At 38.7% G+C, this 27,748-nt stretch overlaps 1 protein-coding gene across 2 annotated transcripts in view; it reads right to left on the bottom strand.

The window, feature by feature from the left end:
* Positions 1–2,321: 2,321 nt before the first annotated feature.
* Positions 2,322–27,748, bottom strand: part of cpsf6 (cleavage and polyadenylation specific factor 6) — a 33,784-nt gene continuing 8,357 nt past the window's right edge. Inside the window, exons 2-11 of one of the 2 annotated variants that reach the window (XM_061912270.1) lie at positions 21,517–21,726; positions 21,328–21,431; positions 20,129–20,274; positions 19,876–20,049; positions 18,313–18,396; positions 16,567–17,053; positions 16,364–16,479; positions 16,129–16,282; positions 15,824–16,022; positions 2,322–2,892 (exon numbers count right to left, since the gene is read on the bottom strand). In XM_061912270.1, the coding sequence (XP_061768254.1) occupies positions 15,836–16,022; positions 16,129–16,282; positions 16,364–16,479; positions 16,567–17,053; positions 18,313–18,396; positions 19,876–20,049; positions 20,129–20,274; positions 21,328–21,431; positions 21,517–21,726 (1,662 nt within the window). In that variant the 3' untranslated portion in view covers positions 2,322–2,892; positions 15,824–15,835. Of the gene's footprint in view, positions 2,893–15,823; positions 16,050–16,128; positions 16,283–16,363; positions 16,480–16,566; positions 17,054–18,312; positions 18,397–19,875; positions 20,050–20,128; positions 20,275–21,327; positions 21,432–21,516; positions 21,727–27,748 lie in introns of both variants that reach the window. The other variant, XM_061912268.1, reaches the window with a different exon arrangement.

Genomic DNA, 27,748 nt, shown 5'->3' on the forward strand with positions numbered 1-27,748 from the left:
AAAACACTGTTGTATTAAGTTTTTGGGCAGCCTTAATCTTTTTATTCAAACATTGTTTTATACAGGCATTTTTCTGAATTTAAGAAAATCTTTCAAGTCACAAATTGGTGGGATTTATCTATGTTAAAAGAGCAACTATTTAGAAATTCGGCAAATGTTAAGAGAATTGCAGATACAGTAATTATTTGATGTATTCTAAAAAAAAAAAAAAAAACAATACATTTTTGAGCAGCCTTGAATTTTCCATTCACACAAAATACTGTTTAAATTACGGAAATTTGTCTGAATATAAGTAAACCTATAATAGCATTAAATATGTGTTATAATAAGCACATATGTGGTTTTATAAGCGCTTTTGTGGGATTTGTCTATATTACACGAGCAACTTGTGTGTACATACATGGCCCCTAAAGATTATTTTTATTGACAAATCATTAGTAAATGTTATGGAGGACTTTAAAATAAAAATTTATTTGAGTAAATGTAAAAATAAAAGCCACAAAACAATTCATACAATTTTTGAGCAGCCTTTGTTTTTCCATTCACATAAAATACAGTTTCTTGTAAGACATTTTTCTGAATACAAAAAAGCCAAAATAGTATTTAAAATGTTTTATAATAAGCACGGCTCTGGGATGAGGTAGCGACTTGTCCAGGGTGTACGCCGCCTTCCGCCCGATTGTAGCCGAGATAGGCGCCAGAGCCCCCCGCGACCCGGTAGGAAATGGATGGATATAATAAGCACAATTGTGGGATTTATCTGTGTTGCAAGAGCAAATTGTGACATGCATGGCCAATAAAGATGATTTTAATTTACAAATTGAGGACTTGCAAATTGGTAAATTTGAGTTCATGTAAAAAAGCCTCAAGGGATTTTGCAATAGTCCCTTTGGGGCAGTCTTGAACTTTCCATTCATATACATTGACAACGCATTTATCTGCATTTAAGAAATCCTCCAATACTCAAAAAAGTTTTCTAATACAACCCAATTGTAGGATTTGCCTGTCACAATAGCAACTGATTATGACTTGTCTGTAAATGTTGATGAATGGCAAATCAAGTTATTGAGTAAATCCATGTAAGAGAAAAAAAAAAAGCCACAAACCAAATTGAACTTGTAATATTTATTTTTGGCCAGCCTTGATCTTTCCATTCACATAAAATACCGCTTTACATGGCATTAATTTAAAATATTCTATGAGCAAAAATATTTGTACTGCTGCCCAATTGCAGGTTTTTTTCTGTAGTAAAATAGCTTCTCATACTAATCCAGAAGAAAATCCTAGTAATAATGTGTAAATTATTGCCTTGCAAATGTTACAATCAACTGTCAGTTTAAGATTCAAGTATAGTAGTAAAAATAGTAACAATTGCACCTGAATGTCTCTCCTCTTCTTGTGTAGTAAATAATTATACCTGCAAACACTTACCTTGTGCACTGTGGAGAACAGAAGTGCAAACATACATCTGTACATGGTGCAAACACACATTGAGAGCACAAATTTAACACAAATGAGGTGCCCAATTAAGAGCCCATTTTAGCAAAAATGAGGTGCCCAGGAACCTCCTTTTGAGGCAACTTTGACCCGTTTTGTGTTTCACAGTTACTGCACATGATCAACATGTGAACATAGAACACTGATAAAATACTGCTGCCAGGACAATACAATTATTTTAAATGTTTGACTTACAACAACAAAAAAAAGCTTTACAACAGTAATGCTCAATAAGTACAATGCCTTCCATTGAGGCATCTTTCAGCAAAGTCATCCCAATAGAAACATGCATTTTGAAAAGAAAACTATTTACATAAAAAAAAAAAAAAGCCACAAGAAAATCAAACCATATCAAAAGATATCTTATATGCTAACAATACAGGGCGATAAAAATGGACAAATAAAATAGTGCCGACTGTGCTTGTGAATATGAAGTGCTTCTGCACAGCAGGAAAGCATTACAGTGCAGTATAATTTAAAGCTGCAGTACAATGACTGGAAACTGCAGTAATGTCAACGGAATTTCCATTACTTTATCAAAAAAAAAAATGAATGTAAAAAAAATAAATGACTTTAGTTATCTGGCACAAGTACACACACACAAACACAAAAACAGCAAAATGATGCATTCAGTGGTTCAAGTAATATGCATATAAACATTTGTCAAGGGGTTCAGCGCACGATAGTACATTCAATTCTTTAGTCTTACCTTGAAATAAAAGGCATCCATTAAGTAAAAAAGGGATACCTACAGTGCTCGAGAACATCAATCTTCAGTAAAAGTAAATTACATTTCATATAAACGAGCCAGCTGCCAAAACGTGTACCTCAGTAAACATGTTTTATTACAACACCATCTAGACTTAACGCAGAGAGACATTTATGAACATACTAAGCATGAGAAGAATGAATAAGGAGGGGAGGGGTTGAGAAAACAGCTAGTATGTACCCTATATAAAAACTGCTCTCTAATAAACCAAGTGTACACAGTACAGTAGCAAATCAACAAAACAAAAACAAGGATGTCTGTCATGTGTGTCTTCTGTCAAGAGGAAAGTGGGCCACTTTTATTGTTTTGGTGCCACAGAGAGATAATAAGCACACATCACTTGAAATAAAACATTATAAAAGTAAGAGTGGAAAGATAGTAGCCTTACATATGGTGGAGAGGGAGAGAGAAAGGGGGTGGGGGCACGGTCCTTCATCCACTCTGCACACTAAATGAACAGAGAGAGAGAAGGATGGGCAGAGGAGGCGAAGAACGGGAGGAGAGATGGCAGAGGAAGAGATGGCATCCTTGTGGTTTGAGTGTCCACTCATGCACGTTGTGTTGGGTGGGGGTGCTGAAGTCCCTCCTCCTTTTGTCCTTCTGTCCAATGGTGTAAAGGTGGCGAGCTGAAAGGTGTCAAAACGGAGGGTGGAGTTTGGTCTCGAGGCAGCGCAACAGTCAACACTCTCTCCCCCCTCACCACACGGCTACACATCACTACACACTGAGTGTGAAGCGTAAACACACGTACGCGCACACAAGGGCTGGGCATACTTGACAATCACTTTGCCGGCAAAAAGTCATTACTGTGCTCAGACTTTACATGTACAGTAGTACCTCAGGTTTTTGGACGCCCCACTTTGCGCGGAATATGGTTTTCGATTAATATTTTTTTTACCAAGAGTTTGCATCGGTTTTTATAGACCGTAAACATTGCACTGTGGGCTGTTTACCTGTGTATCATTTTGTGTAATCGAGTGCTTTAACAAAGAATCCCGCGTGTTTGTGAGAGTCTAGTTGTCTTCATTACAAATGACATAAACATAATTACATGACATATCTGCATTTGCCTGCACTCAATACCTCGCCCAGAAACCATTCTGCTCAGTAGCCCATCTATGACATCATCTCTGGTTGATGGTAAAGTGGTACCTCAATACACAAGTGCTCTAACTCAGTATTTTAAGAAATCTGCGGTCTTTGGGAATTTAATTCTGCTTTAAGTTGTGTTCATAAAACTTGAGTTAAGTGTATGTTTAAAGTTGAAAAAAATTAAACGAGTTACGAGCCTCTCACCGCTAGCTGGCGAAGTGAAAACCAGTAAAAACCTACACAATTTGGCTCAAAACATCTGGCTGGCAATAGTCAGGAATATCCGACAGCCAGAGGTTGACACAACCCTGATTTTCATCCATGGTATAAACCAAGAGAGGGAGTGCGAAGGAGAGCACAGAGAAAAAGCGTTGGACACCCACAGAAACAAAGACACAAATAATAAGGATGTAACGGTATCAAAATCTCACGGTACGATACTATCACAATATTAAGTAGGGATGTAACGGTTTAGTAGGTATCGCAATATTACGCTTTCAAAATATTCTCAATAATGCCGTGACGCGTGACGGCATCAATTGAAAACTTGGTGCGTATTTTTTTTTTGGCTCTTTTACTTTGGCAGGTCTGAAAATAAACTAGTCCGCTCAGAATCCTCTGCGCAGCGCGGTCCGTAATGTGAGGGCGTGTAGCAAAAGAGAAAGCAGGAAGTGAAGTGTGTTCCACTTTGTATTCAATAGTATTTATTTTTCAAAATGTGTTCATAACTTTTTAGCAATTGCTGAACATCGAAGCGCCTAGATAAGCTACCATCACCCGGAAAAGATGATGCCGGCAAAGCTAAACGACTATTTGTGAGGTATTTACATTAAAAGTTAAAATGTGAGTTTCCTGAGAAATTGCAATTTAAAAAGTGATATAAATAATGTGCACTGTAGAGGACACTGCTTATCCATCCATCCATTTTCTACCGCTTATTCCCTTTCGCGGTGGCGGGGGGCGCTGGCGCCTATCTCAGCTACAATCGGGCGGAAGGCAGGGTACACCCTGGACACTTATATGAAAGCAAAAGTTGAGAAACCGTGGATGTTCCCACACAATTCTTTGCACTTAAAAATACTTGTTTGTCATAATAAATATGATTAGAACATATTAACATTATGTTAGTGTTCAATTACAGAAAGTTTGTTTATCCAAAACATCCCCAAAGGCCATGGTATGATTATCATTGTGGTATATGTCCCAAATAATAGACCTAAAAACACGCAGTGTGTAAAATTAAGTGGCAGGGATGTTTCAGATAAACACACTTACTGTAATTGAAACATAATGCTCAAATGTTCTAATCATATCTATTACTATAAACATACTGTATATGTTTAAGTGCAAAGAATTGTGCGGAAACAGTTTCACGCAAATATAAAAAAAGACCTAGTTGTGTCTTTAAATTGACAATGTAAATGCATCCATCCATTTTCTATTGCTTGTCCTAAGAATGGCGGGGAGGCAGGAGCCTATCCCAGCTTCACTTGGGTGGAAGGCGAAGTACACCCTGGACAAATTGCCACCTCATTGCAGGGCAAACACCGATACAGACAACATTCACACACTAGGGCCAATTTAGTGTTGCCAATCAACCTTTTAACCATCCAGTGTCAAACAAGAATGTTCACTTTAGTGTCTCTCAACTTTTACTTCCTGAGAAGCAGTATCCTCTGAACAGTGGACATGTTTATATTAGTTTGAAAAATGCATGTTGTCAGAAAAGTTAACTAACAAAAACGTTTAATAATGTAAATACCTCATGAACTGATTTTGGCTTTGCTGGCTTCAAAAATCTTTTCTGAGTGACCGTTTATGATGCAGCGACTTGTCCAGCCAAGGGTGTACCCTGCTTACCGCCGGAGTGCAGCTGGATAGGCTCCAGTACTCCCGTGACATCGAGAGAGACAAGCGGTGGGAAAATGAATAGATGGATTGAGGATTCCTCAAGTAGTTTTTTTTTCAGTTTACTCGAATGTACCGCAATGTAAAGTTTTTTAGCGACGTGACCAGCTGGGTGTGTCGCCTAGGAAACACTCGAGACTAAAGTGGTGCTCTTTTCTTTGCAGAACGTAGAGTTTCTTACCTCCACCAGAGATTACGTTTTCGCCAGGTTTTGTTTGTCTGTTCGTTAGCAACATAACATAAAAGGTAATAGACAGATTTTGATGAAATGTCCAAAACAGCAATTCTTCTCATTGACTATGAACGCATTTTAGTTCCTGCTAACAGCATTTGACGCCCCCACCTTGCCGGTCCTGCGTTGCACAGGTAATTCTGGGAGATGAAGTTTATTTTCAGACCCGGCCAAAGCTAAAGAACCAGAAAAAACTACAAACAAGTTTTTGTTTGATACCGACACGGTATTATTGTAAAGACTTTGAAACAGAAATACAGCGGTATCCACAAAACCGTTACACCTCATAACAATCAAAACCACGACCGATCGTCCAGCCGACCAGGCGTGGCAGCTCGGACACAGACCGTCGGCATCACACTGTAGCTGCAGCCAAGGACACCAAAACAAACAGGGAAACGGCTCATAGGAGTTACCGTTTTAGTCCGTCATCCAAAGTTTGAACGACCAGCGTTTAAAACGTCTCGTACAAAATCTCCATTTACCTCTCAAGGTAAATACTGTACATTGTTATTACATTACTTCATAAAACTACTGTAGTTTGCACTACATTTAATTGTATTGTTTTTCATAAAGTGTCCAAAACTTGTTTTTTTCTTTCTAAATGGCATGATACATGCCAAAATTGTGATGTTTTGAGTAAAATTGATTTCATTATATTTCAACAGGCGACGTTAATTTGAGTTATGAGCTTGGTCATAGAACCAATTGAATAAGTTAAAAGTATTACTGTAGTTCTTTTCTAACTACAAGACTGTGTTCTTTTCTATTTAATACAATAGCTGAATAAGTTGCAAGTGCATGAACTTTCGACAGTAAGGTGAAAAACACTACTGAATTCAAGAAAGAACTCAAAACAAAGCAGGAACATAGGGTCCGTGTCACTTTCCTTCTTCGCTAACAAAGTTATAAATAAAAAGTAAAGTTAATATGACATGTTTGTCATTTCATTTATAATTTCTGAGTTTTTAACATTGTTTTCCGCATGTGAAATCTCAAAATGTGTTTTGTGCTCATACAAAACCCAAAACCGGTCAAGTTGGCACGTTGTGTAATTTGTAAATAAAAAGAGAATAAAACGTTTTGCAAATCTTTTTGAACTTACACTCAATTGAATAGACTGCAAAGACAAGATGTATTAATGTTCAAACTGAGAAACTTATTTTCGTTGGCAAATAATCAGTGACTTGGAATTTAATGGCAGCAACACATTGCAAAAAGGTTGGAATGGGCATTTTTACCACTGTGTTACCTGGCCTTTCCTTTTAACAACACTCAGAAAGCATTTTGGAACCGAGGAGAGCAATTTTTGAAGCTTTTCAGGTGGAATTATTTCCCATTCTTGCTTGCTGTACACCTTAAGTTGTTCAACAGTCTCCATTGTGGTAATTAAGGCTTCCTATTGCGCCACAGATTTTCAATAGGAGACAGGTCTGGACTACAGGCAGGCCAGTCCTGTACCCGCACCTGCACCCTTTTACAATGAACCCATGCTGTAGTAACACATGGCTTGGCATCATCTTGCTAAAATAAGCAGGGGCGTCCATGATAACATTGCAGCTCAGTGATTAGATTTGTGGTTATGAGTGTCCGCCCTGAGACTGGAAGGTCGTGAATTCAAACTCCGGCCGAGTCATACCAAAGACATTAAAAAAATGCCTCCCTGCTTGGCACTCAGCATCAATGGTTGAAATTTGGGGTTAAATCACCAAATGATTCCAGAGCGCGGCGCGCGCCGCTGCTCACTGCTCCCATCACCTCCAAGGGGGTGAACATGGGATAGGTCAAATACAGAGGACAAATTTTACCAGACCTATTGTGTGTGACGATCGTTTGGACTTTAACTTTGGATGGTAGCATATGTTGCTTCAAAACCTGCCTTGGGCACTAATGAACCCTCATACCATCACAGATGCTGGCTTTTGAACTCTGCGCCTATAACGATACGGATAGTTCTTTTCCTCTTTGTTCCGGAGGACACGATGTCCACAGTTTCCAAAAACAATTTGAAATGTGGACTCGTCAGACCACAGAACACTTTTCCACTTTGCATCAGTCCATCTTAGACGAGCTCCGGCGTCGCGAAGCCGGCGGCATATCTGGGTCTTGTTGATAAATGGCTTTCACTTAGCATACTGTAGTAGTGTTTTAACTTGCATTTACAGATGTAGTGACAAACTGTATTTACAGACATTGGTTTTCTAAAGTGTTCCTTAGCCCACGTGGTGATATCATTTACACACTGATGTCACTTCTTTATGCAGTACTGCCTGAGGGATTGAAGTCCGTTATATTATCGCTTACGTGCAGTGATGCCTCCAGATTCTCTGAACCTTTTGATGAGATTACGGACCGTAGGTGGTGGAATCCCTCAATTCCTTGCAATAGCTGGTTGATGAATGTTGTTCTTAAACTGTTTGACAATTTGGTACCGCATTTGTTCACAAAGTGGTGACCGTTGCCCCAGCCTTGTTTGTGAATGACTGAGCATTTCATGGAAGCTTCTTTTATACCCAATCATGGCACCCACATGTTCCCAATCAGCCTGTTCACCTGTTGGATGTTCCAACAAAGTGTTTGATTAGCATTCCTCAACTTACTCAGTCTTTTACGACACTTGTGCCAGCTTTTTAGAAACAAGATGCATGCATCAAATTCCAAATGAGCTAATATTTGCAAAAAATTAAGTTTTCCAGTTCCAACGTTAAGTATTTTGTCTTTGCATTCTATTCAATTGAATATAGGTTGAAAAGGATTTGCAAATTTGTAGTATTCTGTTTTTATTCACGATTTACACTGCATGCCAACTTCACTGGTTTAGGGTTTTGTATTTGTGGGTGTCTGGAACAAATTAATTGGATTAACATTATCTTAAGGGAAAAATCTTTGTCCATTTTTTTTGTATAATAACTAAAACCGAGGTACCACTGTACATAAGAATAAATACATGATACACTTGTTAGTGTGTGGCCACTGGATTGTGTTCTGCCCAGGCCCAGCATGGACGTGAGCATGTCATGCAAACAGGAAATTGTTCTTGTGCTCTAACATGGATTTCGACAGAGAATGACAAGTAATTACATTGTGCGCTGGTGTATTGTAACCAAATAATAAGTACAGCATCAAAATGCAAATAGGGAAAAAATAAGAGACACAAAAATGGTGAGTCATCGATGTATTCAAAACTGCAATCATTCCAACTTATAACAGAGGCCAATCAAAAGTCTAAATCTGTCTTTGGTGTCATTTTGTCAGACATTTATACTGTCATGACCTCATGATAACAAAGGCAAAAAGCTTTGTTTTTGAAATCGGCAACACCGTTGAACAAGTCCTCTAACAACACAACAATTCTGCCGAGGTTGGCCAGGAAGGCAAAATGGCTTTTGTCTTTGTCGTAAAGGTTAACTGCACTTTTTTTTTTTTTTTTTTAGAATTTTGTCTCTCATTTACAATACTTAAATTTTTCTTTTTTCAATGCATTGTAAATAGTAAAATACATGCCTTGAAAAGTCTGCTTATAATATATCCTGTCAGTATGATGCCGATTTCTAGGCTGTTCATATATTCCCATTTAGATTTCGAATTACTCTTGATTCTCACAAAGAAAAAAGTGGGGTGGACCCAAGGCCAGACCAAGCATCTTTGGGTGTTTTTTTTAATCTCTATTCTAGGTCTAAATTGGATGCCAAAGTTGACCATTTTGTCAGAGTATGTCTTCACCATTCTACTATCCAGGTGAGAAGCAGTATTTATGATCTAAAATAAACTTTCACAAGCTTTGAGGCGGGAAAAGCAGCTCACCCGCCGCTGATGTCAATACAGCAGCACAAGTTATTAGCTTCCTCTGATCACAGCACCAATAAAAATAGTTTGTCTGCGTTAGCGTTTATAATAATATCGCTAATATTTGGTTAATATTCAAGTCACGTAATGTAAATTAAGTATTGTTAGTGCTTTTTAAATGTTTCGTTAAAATTCATAGGCGGGTAGAGGACTTCCCATTGACTCTATTATAAGATGACTTTTATTTACAAGTTAAAGTGCATAAAAAACATATATTGTCTTGTCTTTCGTAATGATTGTGAACAAAAAGCAAACTTCCCCTCCAAAAAAGTGCAGTTTCCCTTTAATGCTTGCCTGATCCTTCTCCGTCGTAGGGCATTTCAAATTCCAATTAATAGTGTAGCGTCTAAATTTTGCATTCCATAACCCTGGGATCTGCTACTTAACATAAAACCTCTGCCGTACTGCATCCTTTCTGGGTAGTAAGAGAGAACACGTTCAAAGATAAAAGCCTTTATTCCTTTACCACTCTGAGGTCAGGATAGTGAATGTCTGAAAGAAAATGACCTGAAGGACAAATTAGGATTTTTTTTTTCAGGTAATGGTTTTATAACAGACTGTTTTGAGTTTAATGCAGTTTTTAATAAACATAGTTTTTGTCTCTTGTTCTCATTTCTTTTTTTAGTAATTTTACGGTAGGCTTACCATCTGCCTGAGAATGTTTTCATTCATCAGGTCATTGTATTTGCAGGGCAATTGAATCACTTAACTGGACTGTTAAGGTTGTTTTAGGAAAATATTTGACTCTTAATTCAAGCAAGCTTCATCAGTTCATGGTCAAAGGCTTGATAGAACAACTGTAGTCTGAGTGGAAGATGTGGGATGCAGGTACTTACGGCTTGACTCTTTTGGGATGCAAAAAGAATCTAGTAAAATACAGTGAAGTGAAACTTCTGCCAACACATGACAGTCATCCCTTCAGACTAGAGCTTTACTATAAAGTCTTTGAGCAGGAAATGATGAAGTCTGCTCAACTGAGAGGAAAAACATTTTCAAAGATAACCTGAACAGTCTGGTTGAAATTGATTCAATACCCTGAGAATACTTACAATCCGGTTACAATCCATGAGTACAAAATCTGAATACTTGTTATTTCTCACCAGTTTAAAGATGTTGTAGCCAAAAAAGTATGCATGGAATATACATTTTCCTGATGGTATTACAGAAAGTGCCAACAAGGGACCATGTCTTTGTAAAAGCTACTTATTTCTACAATTTGCCATGTTAGTGTATTGTATTGATGCACATTTTTGCCAACTGTTTTATAAAGTGAATAGTACACTTGTACAGACATCCATCATACACAATATTCATTAGACATGCTACTCATTCAATTAATACAGCATCAAATGACTGCAAACATTTGCAGAATTTTTATGATAAATATATTATACACTATGCAAGATGTCTCCCTCCCCTTCAATGTCTCTCTGATGTTTTTAATATTTATGGCTGGTTTTGTTTTTGTAATCTGCATTTACGTATCATTTTTCAAGTCAAATATTGTGTGCTTCAATTACATTACTTCATTATTACAAATCATTGCCACAATCACACAGTCAAGTGAATTATTATCATTACCAACACAATGGATGTTTAAATCAGATGAAAGCCTGACTGATCACACTAATTTCATATATATTCCTCTAAAGTATGTGTTTATGCCTTGAAGTAACAAATACACAAAATCCTGTTACATTTATAAGACCTTTCACACAAACAGGCCCATGTGATTTGTACCTAACTGAACCATGTAAATCTTACAAGTTCAACTGCTCGGTAGATAGTTATATGCACGTAGGATAATGATAGTAGCAGAGCAAACAAATTCAAATCGAACCAATGTCAAAGCACCCAATGATGACACTAACCAGTCCCTCCAGGATTTCGCAGAATTGTTTTGTGATTGATGTGGCCTAAAATGCCTGATTTCATGGCAATATTTTAAAAAAGTTGCGGCAAAAGTTGCAGTATTTGTAAGGCGTATTTCTTTTAATGACATTACCTCGCTTGTGAATTCATAGTAAGTGTTTTAAGTGCTTTTGGTAACTCTAACCTCAAAAACCACAGCATTTCAACAAATAACAAAATATCCCTTAGTTGCATTTAAAATAAAAATGTTTGTACATTGACAGACGTTACTACCGTACATAATTTGTACACTGACTACTAAGAGTATATCCAGAGTTCAATTCTAGTATCCCCAGGCTTCAATTCTAGTATCCCCCTTAAACGACGGACTTTTGTAAAAATGGTTGGAGAGTGTGCTCACTTTTAAGTTACCAAAATGTACATATGCCTTAGGGCTGCGAATCTTTGGGCGTCCCACGACTCGATTCAATATCGATTCTTGGGGTCACGATTAGATTATAAATCGATTTTTTCGATTCAACGCTATTCTTGATTCAAAAACGATATTTTTCCGATTCAAAACGATTCCGTATTCATTCAATACTTAAAATTTCAGCAGAATCTACCCCAGTTTGCTGACATGCTAGCAGAGTAGTACATTTAAAAAAAAAAAAAGCTTTTATAATTGTAAAGGACAATGTTTTATCAACTGATTGCAATAATGTAAATTTGTTTTAACTATTAAACGAACCAAAAATATGACTTATTTTATCTTTGTGAAAACATTGGACACAGTGTGTTGTCAAGCTTATGAGATGCGATGCAAGTGTAAGCCACTGTGACACTATTGTTCTTTTTTATTTTTTACAAATGTCTAATGATAATGTCAATGAGGGATTTTTAATCACTGCTATGCTGGAATTATAACTAATATTGATACTGTTGTTGATAATATTCATACTTTTGGTTTGTTCTGTGTCGTGTTTGTGTCTCCTCAATTGCTCTGTTTATTCCAGTTCTGAGTGTTGCTGGGTTAGGTTTGGTTTTGGAATTGAATTGCATTGTTATGATATTGCTGTGTATTGTTTTGTTGGACTGATTAAAAAAATATATATATACAAAAATAAATAAATAAAAAAATACATTTTTTAAAAATAAGAATCGATTCTTTAATCTTGAGAATCGTGATTCAAATTCGAATCAATTTTTTCCCACACCCCTAATATGCCTATTAGTTACTTTCAATATTATCGTTTTAAGTGTACATTCGTGCTTAGCATATATATTTATATATCTTAACCAACAGTATTTTTCATCTGCTAATATGTTTATTGTTTACACATGTGACCAATTCAGACTTACGCATGCATTGTTTTTAAAATCAAAAATATCATATTGTCTAGATTTTTATTTATGTGTTGATGTATGCTCGGTCGTCCACAAGTTGCAGACATTCTCGTACGCATTTGCGCATGTCTTACAGTTGATAGTCAATCGTAAACTTTTCGTTTGTGTTCCAACACGTTTATCCGCATTTTCTGTGACAACATCGAGTAACCGCTGAGAAAGACCTATAGCGGTGATTTTTGTTGGTAAGTGAGTAATAAATTAGTGAATGAATTGATCTCTGTCAATGTAAACAAGTGATTGGTTGGTAAAAATGTTGATCATTAGCCAAAATGTACAGGGAAATTGTGGACATTTGAAAAAATTACGAGGCAAGGCGTAATTTGCATTAATTGATGTGATTGCAAAATTGTGAAATCCTGGGGGGTTAAAACTGGTCTGTTGACCTTACAGTTCTTGTAATCCCTGGGAGGCAAGAGCATCCTCAAACGTACAATTATTTTGCTATATGAGAGCAATACAATTATTGATCTTTGAAAGCTAACCTGTGTCAACACTCATAAGGGTCACATTTATTTAGCAGATACAGTGGTACCCTGCGTTTTCGTACACCCCACTTTTTGCAGAATTTCGAGAAAATTTTGTGTAGCGTTCTACATATTGTATGGCTTAACATGTCCATCTCTGTCGGTGTATCATTCCGCAGAACTGAGTCTTTGGTAATTGTGACAAACACTTACTAAATAAAGTGCCTCCCGTTGTCTTCCCCAACAAGAGTCTTCAATAAAGATAAGTGTTCCTAGATGTTTCCTTTATTCATTTTATTTACAATTTATATGTATTTTGCATTGTTTTCTGTAAGTAAAAGTAGAAGTACTCACTTCAAAATGTGTTATGTGTCTTTATATTTTGTTGGGTGGCTAGAACGGGCTTACTGGATTTACATGATTTTTTATGGAAAAAAAGTGCTTCGGTTTTCATTTGCCCTTTTGGAATAAATAACTAACGAAAACTAGGGTACCACTGTACTAAGTGGTTGCCTCACAGGGACTACACAGCATGACACAATCACTGCAAACATGAGAATCTATTGCAACCTTAAAACAAAGACAGCACCAAATAAAGTAATCAACACAGAAATGTTTTGGTCATGTACACGCTCTGACACCACACACATAGAAAGTAGACATATTTGGCCTTTAGTACATTAACATGTTTGCCCATTTCCTTTTTTCAATTGGAATGCACTATAGAAAATGAAAATAAATGACCATGTGTCCACTGAGGATCTTTGTTCTTAACAGAATGTTTTGGAGGGGAAAAAGATCCTATTTCTAACTAGAGATGAGAATGAAAGGATCCCAAACGAAAAAGACTGAGCTACTTAATGGGGAGTCCAAATAAATCATATTTATATAAGAAGTTCTCACTGGACACAGTGTCATGCTTTTTAGATTATAGTATTATTTTCCAAATACGTAAATTTGATTGTAAATTGTAAATCACCGACAGCTACCTTTTGAAATAACCCGTTTTTAAGTACTTTACATTTATTATACATTTAATCAGCTTCATTTAGAAGGAATTGATAACAAAACATGCATCAGGAATATACAGATGATTATCTACACGTGAAGAGGTGTCTTTAGAACCACTTTGTGCTTTCAGAGTAAAAACCAAAATACGTTCCAAAACAACATCAAAAGATATGCAAAGTAAGAACCCAATTGATCAACGGGTCCTAACCAAAGCAATTGATTACAAAACATCACTAAATCTTGAAAATGTACCCTTTATAATAACTGGTAGGTATACTGCCAGGTCAGTTTATACAACAAATAAAGAAATCCCCACACTTTAAGCAACCTACAGTCAATATAGGTTGGTACAAGGATCCAAAAATATCAATACAGAAAATCACATTTGAACTGGACAACTGCATAATTATTTGGAGAATTCAGTTATTTCTAAAAAAGGTTTACAGATTTAACTGAGAATGGCCAAAAATACAAATAAAAACACTGATATGTTTTTGGTGCAGCGATTGCAACATTTATAAGATACATAAAATCACATTACCAAAATACAAATTAGGAAAAATCAAAAGAACATTTTGAGTAGGAGTACATTTAAGTAATATATAAAGCACTTTTTTGAAGGTCCCAAGTGTGTCATGTTTAAATGCAACATTATTACCTCAATACATGACTTTTCTGGTCAACTGGCATTCCCTGCTGCTAAATTTAAACATGAAGCTATTTTTACACACCAATTAGAAACATGTGGACTAATGGTAATTAAGGCTCAATTCAAACACTCTTCCTCCGCCCTTGTTTTTGCGCGTTCACGCTTATCAAGAGGTGTTCAAATTATTCACTAGGTAGGGGGGAAGGGCAATTTACCTCCCTCGAAACAAAGTGATCTTGCAGACCTTACACTATCGAGTGCGAGGAGGAAGATGGCAGACCAAAAACCCAGAGAAGCGTACAAATGTAAGCAATAAGCTTCATTAATGGTTTTCGGAATAATGAAACTGGTGGTTTAGTCAGACTTCAAACCTTTGCTACTGCATGTAACTATTGGCTTCAAACACAAATACACACTTCACATACCGCAAGCTAATGCGCCAGCACTTGCAGATTTCGCCAATAACATTGTCTTCTAAACACTTTTTAATACAGGCGAAAAATAACAAAGAGCACAAGCAAAGCTGAACTCCGCTGCGACTGCATTTTGAAAGAAAACAAACATTTGTTGTATCGTATTTATGTCACTGCTGGCAAACAGCAAGGGTTGATGACGTAGCGAGACTCGATTAACGTCCTTATGCATAGGGGCTTATTTGCAATACTTCGCAATGGCAATAGATGCTAGAGCCAAGTGAGAGGGTGAAGTAGGGAGCATTCGAATTGAGCCTAATACGCTATCTTGATGTATACAACCCCTTAATCGAGATTATTTGTAATAGGAGCAGCTTGAAATGCTTGTAGACCAAAAACAATTACCAGGAAATATTTAGTTTCCGTACATAGACAGCACAGTTAAAACTGACAAAAATTTACAGAATTTGCATGGTAAATATTATGGCAAATTTTCCTGTGGGACAATTTCACACAACAAAGAAGTTGCTCATGGTTAACAGTACGCTTACCTTGAACTTACCCAACGTCAATGTATTTCTTCGTCATCCCTTTGGATTTAAAGGATCTATTCATTAACATGGTTCTCATGGACTGTATTACTGTGTGAAGACATTTTATGATAGAAAGATATAGACCCACCTCGCTCCTCCATTAGCGGTGTCGATACTCTCGTTCTCTCTCTCTTTCACGGTCTCGGTCACGGTCCCTCTCACGATGGCGGTCACGCTCACGGCTACGTTCTCGGTAGTAGTCCTCATGCCGATCGCGACTGCGGGACTTGTGGCGCCTGCTCTTTTCCCTAGAGCGGCTGTGATCGCGTTCCCTAGAGCGCTCTCGCCTTTTGGGCATAGTGTTTACATGATCACTTCTTAAAGATAAACATCAAGACTCAAAATGGAAGTAGAAAAGTTGTCAGGAGTTTGTGATGAAATGTTAATCTTTACCTGGCGGCAGAGCCGTAGCTTTTGGACTCGATGCCATGGAGACAGTCTTGAAGAGAACTTATCAGGACCTTGCAGCGGTCATCTGCGGATACTTTGGACTGTTTAATCAAACTGATGGCTGTCACCAACGTCTCTATGGCGCTGCCATAGTCAGCTATTTAGAAAAATAGGGCGACATGAGGTTTGCTTTCAAAGGGAGTCTAGTGGGTCTGGGTCTATGTGGAATGTGTATTACCTGCACTGGCATCAGACACTGCTCTGGATATAGCACTCGAGGAGATGGCTCTGTTCCTGTTCATGATCTCCTCAAACTCTGCTTCACTTAGAGGGTTCCGTGATGAATCCATGTCTCTGGGAATACACACAAGCACCAACATAAATGCCTCACAACATAACAAAACTAATTTAACGATATTACTTTTCAATCACTTAACTTACCTGCCTCCAGGACCGTAGTCTCCTCTCTCATAAGGTGGTGGGCGTCCGTATGGGTCATTTGGTCCTGGGGGCCCCCTGTCGTTGGGGGGCATGTTGTTGCTACCGGGTGGGGGGAAGAAAGCAGGATTGACATGGGGGGCTGGTGGCGGCCCACCAGGCGGAGGACCTCCCATGTGAGGAGGTGGAGCCAAACCCAAACCCAAAGGTGGCCCAATTGGACCCATGGGGCGTGGAGGGAAGGGTCTTGGTGGCGGCGGGCCTTGCTGGGGCGGTGGCGGTCCAGGTGGCAGACCGTAGCCTGGAGGTGGGGGGCCTGGAGGCAGGGGTCCTAAGGGTGGCTGGCCAAACTGGCCTGGGAAGAGAACAGGGGGAGGTGGCCTCTCACCACGATTTGGTGGAACAAGGGGAAGGAGGAGGCCCTGGCCAGGTGGTGGTCCTGGAGGGCCAGGAGGACCAGGAGGGGGGCGTGGAGGTCCCTGCATACCACCTAAAAGAAAACAATACAGGACACAAACAAATCACATCATTTAAGGACAAGCTCATGCAAGTCTAACAAATACAGCCTCTTTTGGGGAAAGTGTGTCTACTTATTAAAATAAAATGTTAAAATAGAACACATTGGTACAATTATTATGATGTTAAACCTTTGAGCTGATTGGAAAAAAAGATACAATGACAGAGAGATGTAAAAGAGAGCAACACACACAGGATAAATTCTTAATGCTACAAATGAAAGTCAAAACAATTCTATCAAATGAAAGCAAACTCCTTCACATATTTACTCTGGCATTAAGTACTAGATGCAAACTGTACTTGCTAGAGATGGTGTTTGTGGCTCATTGACGGGTGCCAAATGTTAAGGGGCCGTTCCTTAAAAATATCCGTTCAAAAGACTAGCTCGTTCCTATATTTATTCATCTCAATCACTCATGGTGGTAATAATACAAAAGTTTGGTCAATAAATCAAAATGTATACATTAAACCAATACAAAAACACTGTAGGAGAGAATTATTTTGGAATATTGATATATATTTGCTGTGATGAGGTGGCGATTTGTCCAGGGTGTACTCCGCCTACCGCCCGAATGCAACTGAGATAGGCACCAGCGACCCCAAAAGGGACAAGTAGGAGAAAATGGGTGGATGGATATATATTTGTCTTCTGTTTTAATTGCAAACATTCCATAAGATGGTGGCATTTCCCCATTCATGGACAGTGACATCACTACGTACATACCTTGCTTGTTAAGGCCCGGCATTTTGCATGAAAGTGCACGGGACAAGCGGTAGAAAATGGATGGATGGGTGCATCCAAATGCTACATTTCTTTTGACTTTTGTTAATTTTGTGTTATCTTCCAGTTGCTAATAATTCTCTCTTTCTAATTACTAATACAGTGGATAAAAAGGTATAGGTTCAGGTGCCTATTAAACTCCTCTAAGTTAACGCGTGCCCATGATAACGTTAACATAAATAGAGCCTTCTGAGATGACTTAACTTGGTGATGTCAATACTCCAATAAATAAAGAAAATAAAACTGATTTGAATTGGAGAGGGCACCGTGGGCAATTTGCATACAGAACAGCTCTCTAACTAAATACAACGGTGAATCGATTTTCATTGTTCATTTGAAAGAGACGCTTAAAAGACTTGACTCGTTTGCAAATGTCACATCTGTGGTACTTGCACTTCTACAGTAATAGAATTCAAATACAGGTCAGTCGAATCAAAATCAAGGTGCTTCACCTCTGTCCCGCCAGTTTCCGGGATTAAAATTCATATCCAGGAGGCCATCTTGGTGTCTAATTAGATCAGGTCTCATCCCTGAGCCTAATGAGGAAAGAGAAAGCAAATTAAACAACTTTTTATTTGTCACCAACAAGCTGATAACGTTTTGTCCAGCAATGCCAGATCACTACGAGACAGAAGAGATGTGAAAAAGACAAATCTAAACTTTTTGTAATAAAAAAAAAAAGAATGAAAAGTGAAAGTGTCCTTGTACTACAACATTCCATCACTGAAAATTGCAGTAAAGTATGGTTTCTTCAAGTGCAAAATAATAGAAGAATATTTTACATATTTGCTAAGAGTCTTATTTTGTCTGCAGTTAAGACAGGAAATAATGCACAGCAATTTTATTTTGAAAGCTGGAAGTGCGCGCTTGTTTTTTGTGGCGTACTTGGTGGTTAAGCGTGCGGGGAGATTTGTAAACTAAAGTACCTCATCTCTTGAGTTACAGGTGCCGTCCTTTTTTCAAAATGTGTTTACACCACATTAGAGATATTATAAAACTATGTTACAAATACGATCAATAAAAAATACCTGTTTCAATGAGACGTTTATGTTGCATAATCAAACTGTGGTGTGCTTCACTGCGGGCAGTTTGAAGCTTCATGCTGGCAAGAGCAGCATTAAATCTTTGCCAGCAAAAGTTTAGATTACATCCATTATCTATTACTTTGTGTTGCAACTTGCCTGTGCATTAAAATGTGCTATATAAACAAAGTTGATTGATTAAATGTTTATTTTCGTGGTTACCTGGTAAGTCTTGTTTTGTTTGTTTAGCACCGACCAGCTAGTGATTGGACACTAACATTGCCAAAGTGGGACACTGCTGTCGCACACAAAAGACTACCAGGGGACATGAGGGACATTACAGCGCTAGTCATATAAATACATGATAAATGGGTTGTACTTGTATAGCGCTTTTCTACCTACAAGGTACTCAAAGTGCTTTGACACTACTTCCACATTTACCCATTCACACACACATTCACACACTGATGGAGGGAGCTGCCATGCAAGGCGCTAAACAGCACCCATCAGGAGCAAGGGTGAAGTGTCTTGCTCAGGACACAACGGACGTGACGAGGTTGGTACTAGGTGGGGATTGAACCATGGAGTTCATGGAGTACAAATAAATGCACGTGCTGCGCCGACCTCTGCCTCTTCCTCTGGCTCCGACGCCCAGCCTGGCACCTTGGTGACTGCACTGCAGTCCGAATCCGGTAAGTAAAACAATATATATGCAATAAATAATTTGTTTTGCGCCAACGTTGAGGCAGCTAACAAATTAGCCCGTGTATTTTTTCATAGACAATTTACAACCTGCTAGCCAGGCTCAGTGATGTGCTCAGCGTACTCCGTTCACCGTAGCGGCAATGGGTTGCGTACGGCCACTCTCCCACTGCGCCACGCTGTCCCTGACTGACGGATGGGCACAATTTGTTTGCTAGTTGTGACCGAGCTATTTTAAATGGCTAAAACTCGCCACATTTTAGATGTGTTTTATTTGCAGTTTTTACAAACCAGGGAAGTGTGGTGGTGGTCCTCCGGGGCCAACAGAACCCTGAAAACGGTCTCCTCCAGGACCAGGTTGTCCAGGGAACCTGCTTCTACCTCGACTGCCCAATGGAAAACCACTACGGCCAATGCCTGGGGGACCAGCTTTACCTTCGCCTGACATCTGGCCTGAGTGGTTACCTTTACGAAGAAAACACACAACCCCATTTTCAAATATAACTGCAAAATAACGTGCGTTCGCTGGTTGTGCAATACTTACTTTTGCGTGACTGCATCTCAAACTGGCTGAGAGACTGTTTGTTGCACGGCGTGACAATAGGATTCTGACCATGGAGCTCCCTTTTGGACAAAAGGTCCATCAGTTTCCTGGATGAGCCATCTGAGCCCACACACACCAGAGCAAAGCTGGTGGACAAAGAGAGGACATGCATCACAAGTCCTCACATACACAAAAAAGTCAACTCCTACCACCTAGGGTTGGGTATCGAGTATCGATTGGAACCGGGACCATCTTTCCGATTCTCCTGGAATCGTTCAAAAGATTAAATTTCGATTCCTAGTTTCGATACCCAGTCCGCCGACCGGAAAAAAAGAATAAGTCCGCCGGCCGGAAGAAGAAGCCGCTGAACATTAACGAAGAAGCGCCCACCGCCGGAAGTGTTAGCATAGCCGAGCCTATGTAGCCGAGCGAATCAGTCAAGCATGGATAGCGGGCGTCGGCGGTCGAAAGTGTGGCTTTATTTTACAAAAAAAAAAATGAAATATCGGCGAAATGTAACACGTGCGACAGGACTGTTTTGTGCTTAGGAGGGTGCACGTTGAATATGATGAAGCACCTCCGAGTTCATTGAGTACAAATAAATGCGTTTCCCGTCTTCGACGTGCTGCGCCGACCGTCCTCCTCTGCCTCTTCCTCTGGCTCCGACGCCCAGCCTGGCACCTCGGTGACTGCACTGCAGTCCGAATCCGGTAAGTAAAACAAAATATATGCAATAAATAATGTGTTTTGTGCCAACGTTGAGGCAGCTAACAAATTAGCCTGTGTATTTTTTCATAGACAATTTATAACCTGCTAGCCAGGCTCCGCGATGTGCTCAGCGTACTCCGTTCATGGTAGCGGCAATGGGGAAGATGTCGGTGCCACAGACGGAAGAGTGCCACAGAACGGTCACTGCACACAGTCAAAAGACTGCATGCCTTTTCAGAGGTGGAATCTCCAACATTTAGGTTAGTTAAGCAATAACGTTAGAGCTAAGCTAATTGATACTGGGCTAAACCGTAACAGCAACATTACATGTTTGTTTATGTTTGCAGGGATATGGTGAAAACTCTCAACCAAAAATACATACCACCTTCCAGGGACTACCTGTCAAACACCTTGATCCCGGCATGTTTCAAGAAGAATCGGAATCGTTCGAATTCAAACGATACCCAACCCTACTACCACCAAATACGTACCCTTTGGACTGGCCATTGGCTCTATTTTCAAAGAACTTTATCTCCAACACGTCTGTGATGCCTACAGACCGTATTGCTTCTGTTAAGTCCTCATCAGTTGTCCACTGTAAAAGAAGCCATCTTAGTCAAATATTAACAAATATAACAATAAAATAATTTCAAGTGTGCTCTGGCCTGTTTTTAACTTACCCATGTGAGGTTCCCGATGTAAAGGGCAATCCTCTTTCCTGAGTAAGTGTACACCACATTGGGCGGAGCATTCTTGCCTCCATCTCCTCCGCCTTGCGACGGCAAAGAGTCCAGATAGTCGCGGTCCTCCGGCGCATCACCATTGTTGACTGACGGAGATATGACATCATCATACAGGTCTATCTGCTCATGAACGGGGTAATCGGCTTCCTGAAAAACACAATGAAGTAGGAGTGTGACAATATATAGAACTATCTTAGTATTCAATAATACGATCATCGATATCCCTCACCTACCCACTATTAACTGTTGTAAATTACACTTTGGTAAGTTGTAAATGAATAAAGACAAGGACAGCTGCATCAGCCCTCTTAAATCCCACACTTAGGGCTGCGCAATTAATAAAATATTAACCGCGATCACAATTTGGCCGCTACGATTCAAAGAGGGTGATCGTCGGCGATATTAACATTTAAAAAGCAGGCTCCGCTGCATATCAATTATAGCACTTTCACAACCAGCAGTCCGTCCAACCACCAAGGGGCAACCGAAAGACGATGGACTTATGTGAGAGCCAGTAAGAGTGAGTGAGAGGATGGCTGGTCGTCTGTTGCTCCCGAAAATATTTGGAAAAATCAATACATTATTACATTGGTGCCCTTTTCTCCCGTAGAGTGCCTACATTTTAATGCAAGAACACACCCGCACGCCTCATCGTTCTCTAGTCATCCTCCCGCTCGTTCCCGCAAACCCGGAAAAGCTCCTGCATTTATAAACAAACAAACGCCACAAGTTGCACGGCAAAGCTGCACATTGCACATTGAAATAAATTATTGAGTTGCGGCGACAGGTTCAGCATTAAAAACGTTTCCCTTCTTTCCTCAACCGCCACCGTTTGCCGGTGACGTGAAGCTAGTAATCCTAACAGTTATGGTTGCTCCCATAGTCCCCCCACCACGACGCAAATCCCAGACGTACAGACTCGCGTAACAACCGTGCACCGAGGGACCCCCTATCCATCCACTTCTCAAAGACACAAGCGGCAGAAAATGGATGGATTTCTGAATGTCCTACATATACTGTGAGCAATACAGTTTGTTACTTGTATTGTGTCTTTTGTGCATAATTGTTTTCCACCACCTGTTTGCACTTTTTGATCGCACTTTGGAATGACATTTATTTTTAGTTATCTCTGTCTTTGGTACATGTTTTTTATTAACATTGGGCACTAGTTCAATGATTAACTACATTCCTCCATAAAATAGATGAACAGTTCTTATGGATGTTTGTATTATTATTATTTAATAGACTGCATGCAGTGTTTCCCACAGGTCAAGCATCTGTTTGTGGTGGTGTGGTCGGGCGGCAGCGGGGGGGGGGGATATAATTCGAATATAATTACAACACTTTAAGTACATATTTATATAATATTTACATATTAATACAATATGTAACTACAAGCTCCATTCACAGACAGAGTCCCATTAGTTTTAAGAGTGGTCGAGCGAGTCAAAAGCCGAAGAAAAAAAAAAAAGAAAACTATTATTATTATCATTTTTTTTTTTGAATTTGTGGCTGCCGTAATTCTTTCGTGGCGGGCCGCCACAAATAAATGAATGTGTGGGAAACCCTGGTATGTTTAATTTTATGAAACCTCCGCATTGTTCCCTGAAAACTGTTTTGCTTCATAACATTTTACCCAAACATTGTATTGAGAATTATATTTATACAGGGCTTTTCTCTAGTGACTCAAAGTTGATGACAATAAAAATAAGGTCCATTGTTCGCTTTAAGCTAGCTGCATTAGACCCAACTTTCATTCTGCATAATTATATAGTTTTTTTCCCAATTTATTTAAAACTATTTCATTAATTTAACATGATTTTTACATAGATGTGCACTGCATACACATACATACATACAAGTATACATATATATGATGTACTTTCCTGAGTGTGGTTAGTTTTAGCGTGACTTCATTGTGGATAACATTAAAATACCTCAAGTTATTATTATATATGTAGGTTTACTCTCTCAAACTTCTTCTGTCACCTTAGCACTGCTTGGAGCACACACTACATGTGTTAGGCTGACTGATAGCAAGGCCTTCTTGCTGTGAAAACACTATGAAACTGTTATGGCTATTCCTAATACTGTAAAAATGTTGGATCTTTGTGTTCCGTAAACTTTAAACTAATACTGCGCAACTAATAGTTTTAATGACGTACACAACCCCATCTTATCAAAAGACGGCTTCACCAAGGCGACTCCTGATGGCCTTGTTGTGCCAAAGCCACCTAGATCACTCGCCCCCAACTTCATGCGACCATTAAGTCGTCTGGCCCAGATGGATTTTGTTTTACAATAACTAAAAGAAGAAAGAAGAATTGTTGATTGAGGCGAATTCCTTTCGGCAGTACCTAACTGATTGTGATCGAGACCAATACTGTAATGTTTATGGAGAGGTTGGTAGAGAAGGCCAGTAACGTGGTGGGAGTGGAGCTGGACTCTCTAGCGGTGGTGCCAGAGAGGAGAAGTCTAGCAAAACTCCTAGCCATTATGGACAACACCTCCGACCCAGTACACTCGGACCTTGCGGAGAGAATGAGCATGTTCAGTGAAAGGCTCAGAATCCCAAAATGCAACACGGAACAACACAGGAGGTCCTTCATACCGACAGCCATCAGACTGTATAATGCATATGTTCTTTGACTGCACTTAAATGTAGAATATATGTAGAATATATTTATATTATTCGTATATTATATATATAATAAATGTTATAAATTATTATTGTCTAATGTGAGCGAACTGTGGTGCTGAATTTCCCCCAGGGATCAATAAAGTACTTTCTATTCTATTTTTTTTTTTATTTATGACCGTTTTCAATATATGTTTATTTTTCTAGAAAGACCTGACCTCTGAATATTCAATCGAAGATCGCGGGGAGAATTTAACAGTTACAAAAAAATTAGTAAGTAAACATGTGTTAATAGGTGCTCTGAAATGGAAAAGGGGTAGGGTGAAATAAGCTTCACTTTTTCCTACTACTTTTCAGACTAGGGCTGGGCGATATGGCATTTTTTAAATATCTCGATATTTTAGGCCATATCGCGATACACGATATATACCTCGATATTTTGCCTTGGCCTTGAATTAACACTTGATGCATATAATCACAGCAGTATGATGATTCTATGTGTCTAAATTAAAACATTCTTGTTCACACTGCATTAATATATGCTCATTTTAAACTTTAATGCAGAGAAGGAAATCACAACTAAGTCAATTGACCAAAACTGTATTTATTAAACAGTTATTAAGCAATTGCACAAACGTTCATGTCATTTCCAAAACAGAAAGTGCAAGATTGTCAGAGACATTTTAAGTGTCAAATAAAAATGAGCTGCATCAAATAGTGTTCGTCTTTCGCTATGTGGTAGGTTATTACGGACCTTATTAAATTCCGTTGTTGAGTATTTTTTTCATACGGTGTTGATGTGGAAATGGTTGCCTCGACATATTGTGGGTATGGCACCGAATGGAGATGTTGACATGCGGACTAAAAACACTCTTCATTCTCTAGCAGGTGACTTTTCAAATGATGCTACGTATTAGCAGTAATGTTACTTTTGGTAGCAACGCTTTTGGCCCACACTTGAGAAATTACGGTTGTCTGTTCGACATATTACCACTTGAAGCCAAACCACCGCCAGACGATGGACCCCCTGCTGTTTTTCTTGGGAAGTGCTGTGCAGCACTTTGGAAATGTTATTGTTGTTTAAATGTGCTATATAAATAAAGTGGATTGGATTGGGAATTACTTCTTCCTTCATTCGCACCTTCTTTCTCTCGTATCACCACTCGCACGGCTCTGCTAGCGTCACAGCTCACGTTAACCATACTGCTACCTCTCTGCTCCGCTAGGGCATAAACGTAAGTGACGTATGACGTGACGTGTGTAAAAAGGTGTGCTTGTTGTCTGTGAGAAGGAGCGAGGGGAAAGCGCAAGAAGAGCCTGTAATATTTTTGGAGGTGGGAGGAAGCCGCTGTACCCAGAGGGAACCCAGTCAAGGGGAGAACATGAAAACTCCACACAGAAAAATTACATTATGCCGTTACCTAGGGGTGTAACGGTACACAAAAATTTCGGTTCGGTAAGTACCTCGGTTCAGAGGTCACGGTTCGGTTCATTTTTGGTACAGTAAGAAAACAACAAAATATACATTTTTTGGTTATTTATTTACTAAATTTGCAAAATCTTCCACCAAAAATATTTTCTTAGTGGAATATTTGATGTGAAGTAATGGAAACCTTGGATAGGTCAATAAATCATAATAACATTGATTTTGGTTCAATATTATGTTTTGAGCAATGACAGTTTGAAAGAAAAAAAAACTGATTTGTTTTATTAGTCAACGTAGCAACCTTTTCTAAATTACATTTGGCCTTTAAGATTTTTTATTTCACTTTTTTAATGTTTTTTTTTTATTTTAATAGTATTTTTAGAATGTGCCGTGGGTCTTTAAAACAGTGTTTCTCAAATGGGGGTACGCGTACCCCTGGGGGTACTTTAAGGTATGCCAAGGGGTACGTGAGATTTTTTTTAAATATATTCTAAAAATATCAACAATTCAAAAATCCTTTATAAATATATTTATTGAATAATACTTCAACAAAATATGAATGTAAGTTCATAAACTATAAAAAGAAATGCAACAATGCAAGATTTTTTGTGGGCATGCTCTATAAATATTGACGTCAGACATTAATTTTTTTGTGAATAAATGTTTGGACTTAAGTTGATGAATCCAGATGGATCTCTATTACAATCCCCAAAGAGGGCACTTTAAGTTGATGATTAGTTCTGTGCAGAAATCTTTATTTATAATTGAATCACTTGTTTATTTTTTCAACAACTTTTTAGTTATTTTTATATCTTTTTTTCCAAGTAGTTTAAGAAACACCACTACAAATGAGCAATATTTTGCACTGTTTTACAATTTAATAAATTAGAAACTGATAACATAGTGCAGTATTTTACTTCTTTATGTCATTTTTTTCAACCAAAAATGCTTTGCTCTGATTAGGGGGTACTTGAATTAAAAAAATGTTCACACGGGGTACATCACTGAAAACAGGTTGAGAACCACTGCCTTAAAACATTAGCTGTGGGTTGCAAATGGCTTCCGGGGCACACTTTTGACACCCCTGTTATAGATAATAAAAAATAACATCTGACAAATCTATGGGTAAAAAGCAGAGCCTGGCGACACATGCGCATTTATCATAACTCTCTCGCTCTCTTTGTTTGTCTCTGCCCCTCCTTCACGAATGCTGCTGTGTGCACAATTTGTTTTCTTTTGAACCCCTTCTTAACCCTGAACGTACATTGAAAATACACGCAACCCTAACTTAAAATGCCGGACATTTGAGGCATTTAAGAAACTCCACCCGGACAGCTCCACAAAAGAGGAAATATCCGGTGAAAAGAAGAGGTATGGTCAGTCTATCGTAGCCCGGTCGCTGCTAGCATGCCGTGTGTTGCCTCGGTCTGTATTGTTTACACAACGTGTGGTACGCTACCTAATATGTCCGTGTGGAAACTTGTTCGGTACACATCCGAAACCGAAACCCCCGTACCGAAACGGTTGAATACAAATACACGTACCGTTGCACCCCTACCGTTACCCCTATCTTTACATTTTTTTGTTTTGTTTTCTTTGTCATGAAAAAGGGAGGTTTTTGTGGTTGGTGCACTAATTGTAAGTGTATATTGTGTTTTTTATGTTGATTTAATAAAAAATAAAAAAACATTTATTTTTATTTTATTTATTTTTTTAAATAAAAATAAAAAAATCTTCTGCGGCCCGGTGGTTGGGGACCACTGATGTAAACTACCAATGAAAATGAAATTCAGCCTTAAGACAGGCTATACTGTAGCAGAAGTCATCACGTCAGCCACAATCATATGTGTTCTCAAATGTGTATTCCACGTCTTCCATATCAAGAGCAGTTTTGATTTGGGCTTACATGGTAAACAACTAATATGAATGTGTTGGACAAAGTTTTATCTAGACGCATACATTTGTCCAAATATGGCCAAGTAGACGCATTGTGGGTTTCCTGGACGTCGTCTACATCGTTGAAAGTAATATATAAGGAAGAGAATCCCTCTGCCATCTTCCGCTATTTTTTTTTAATAAATAAATTTCCCGCTTAGATATTCCCT

The sequence above is a fragment of the Nerophis ophidion genome, linkage group LG10, assembly GCF_033978795.1.
Source record: "Nerophis ophidion isolate RoL-2023_Sa linkage group LG10, RoL_Noph_v1.0, whole genome shotgun sequence".
In the NCBI taxonomy this organism is placed as follows: Eukaryota; Metazoa; Chordata; class Actinopteri; order Syngnathiformes; family Syngnathidae; genus Nerophis; species Nerophis ophidion.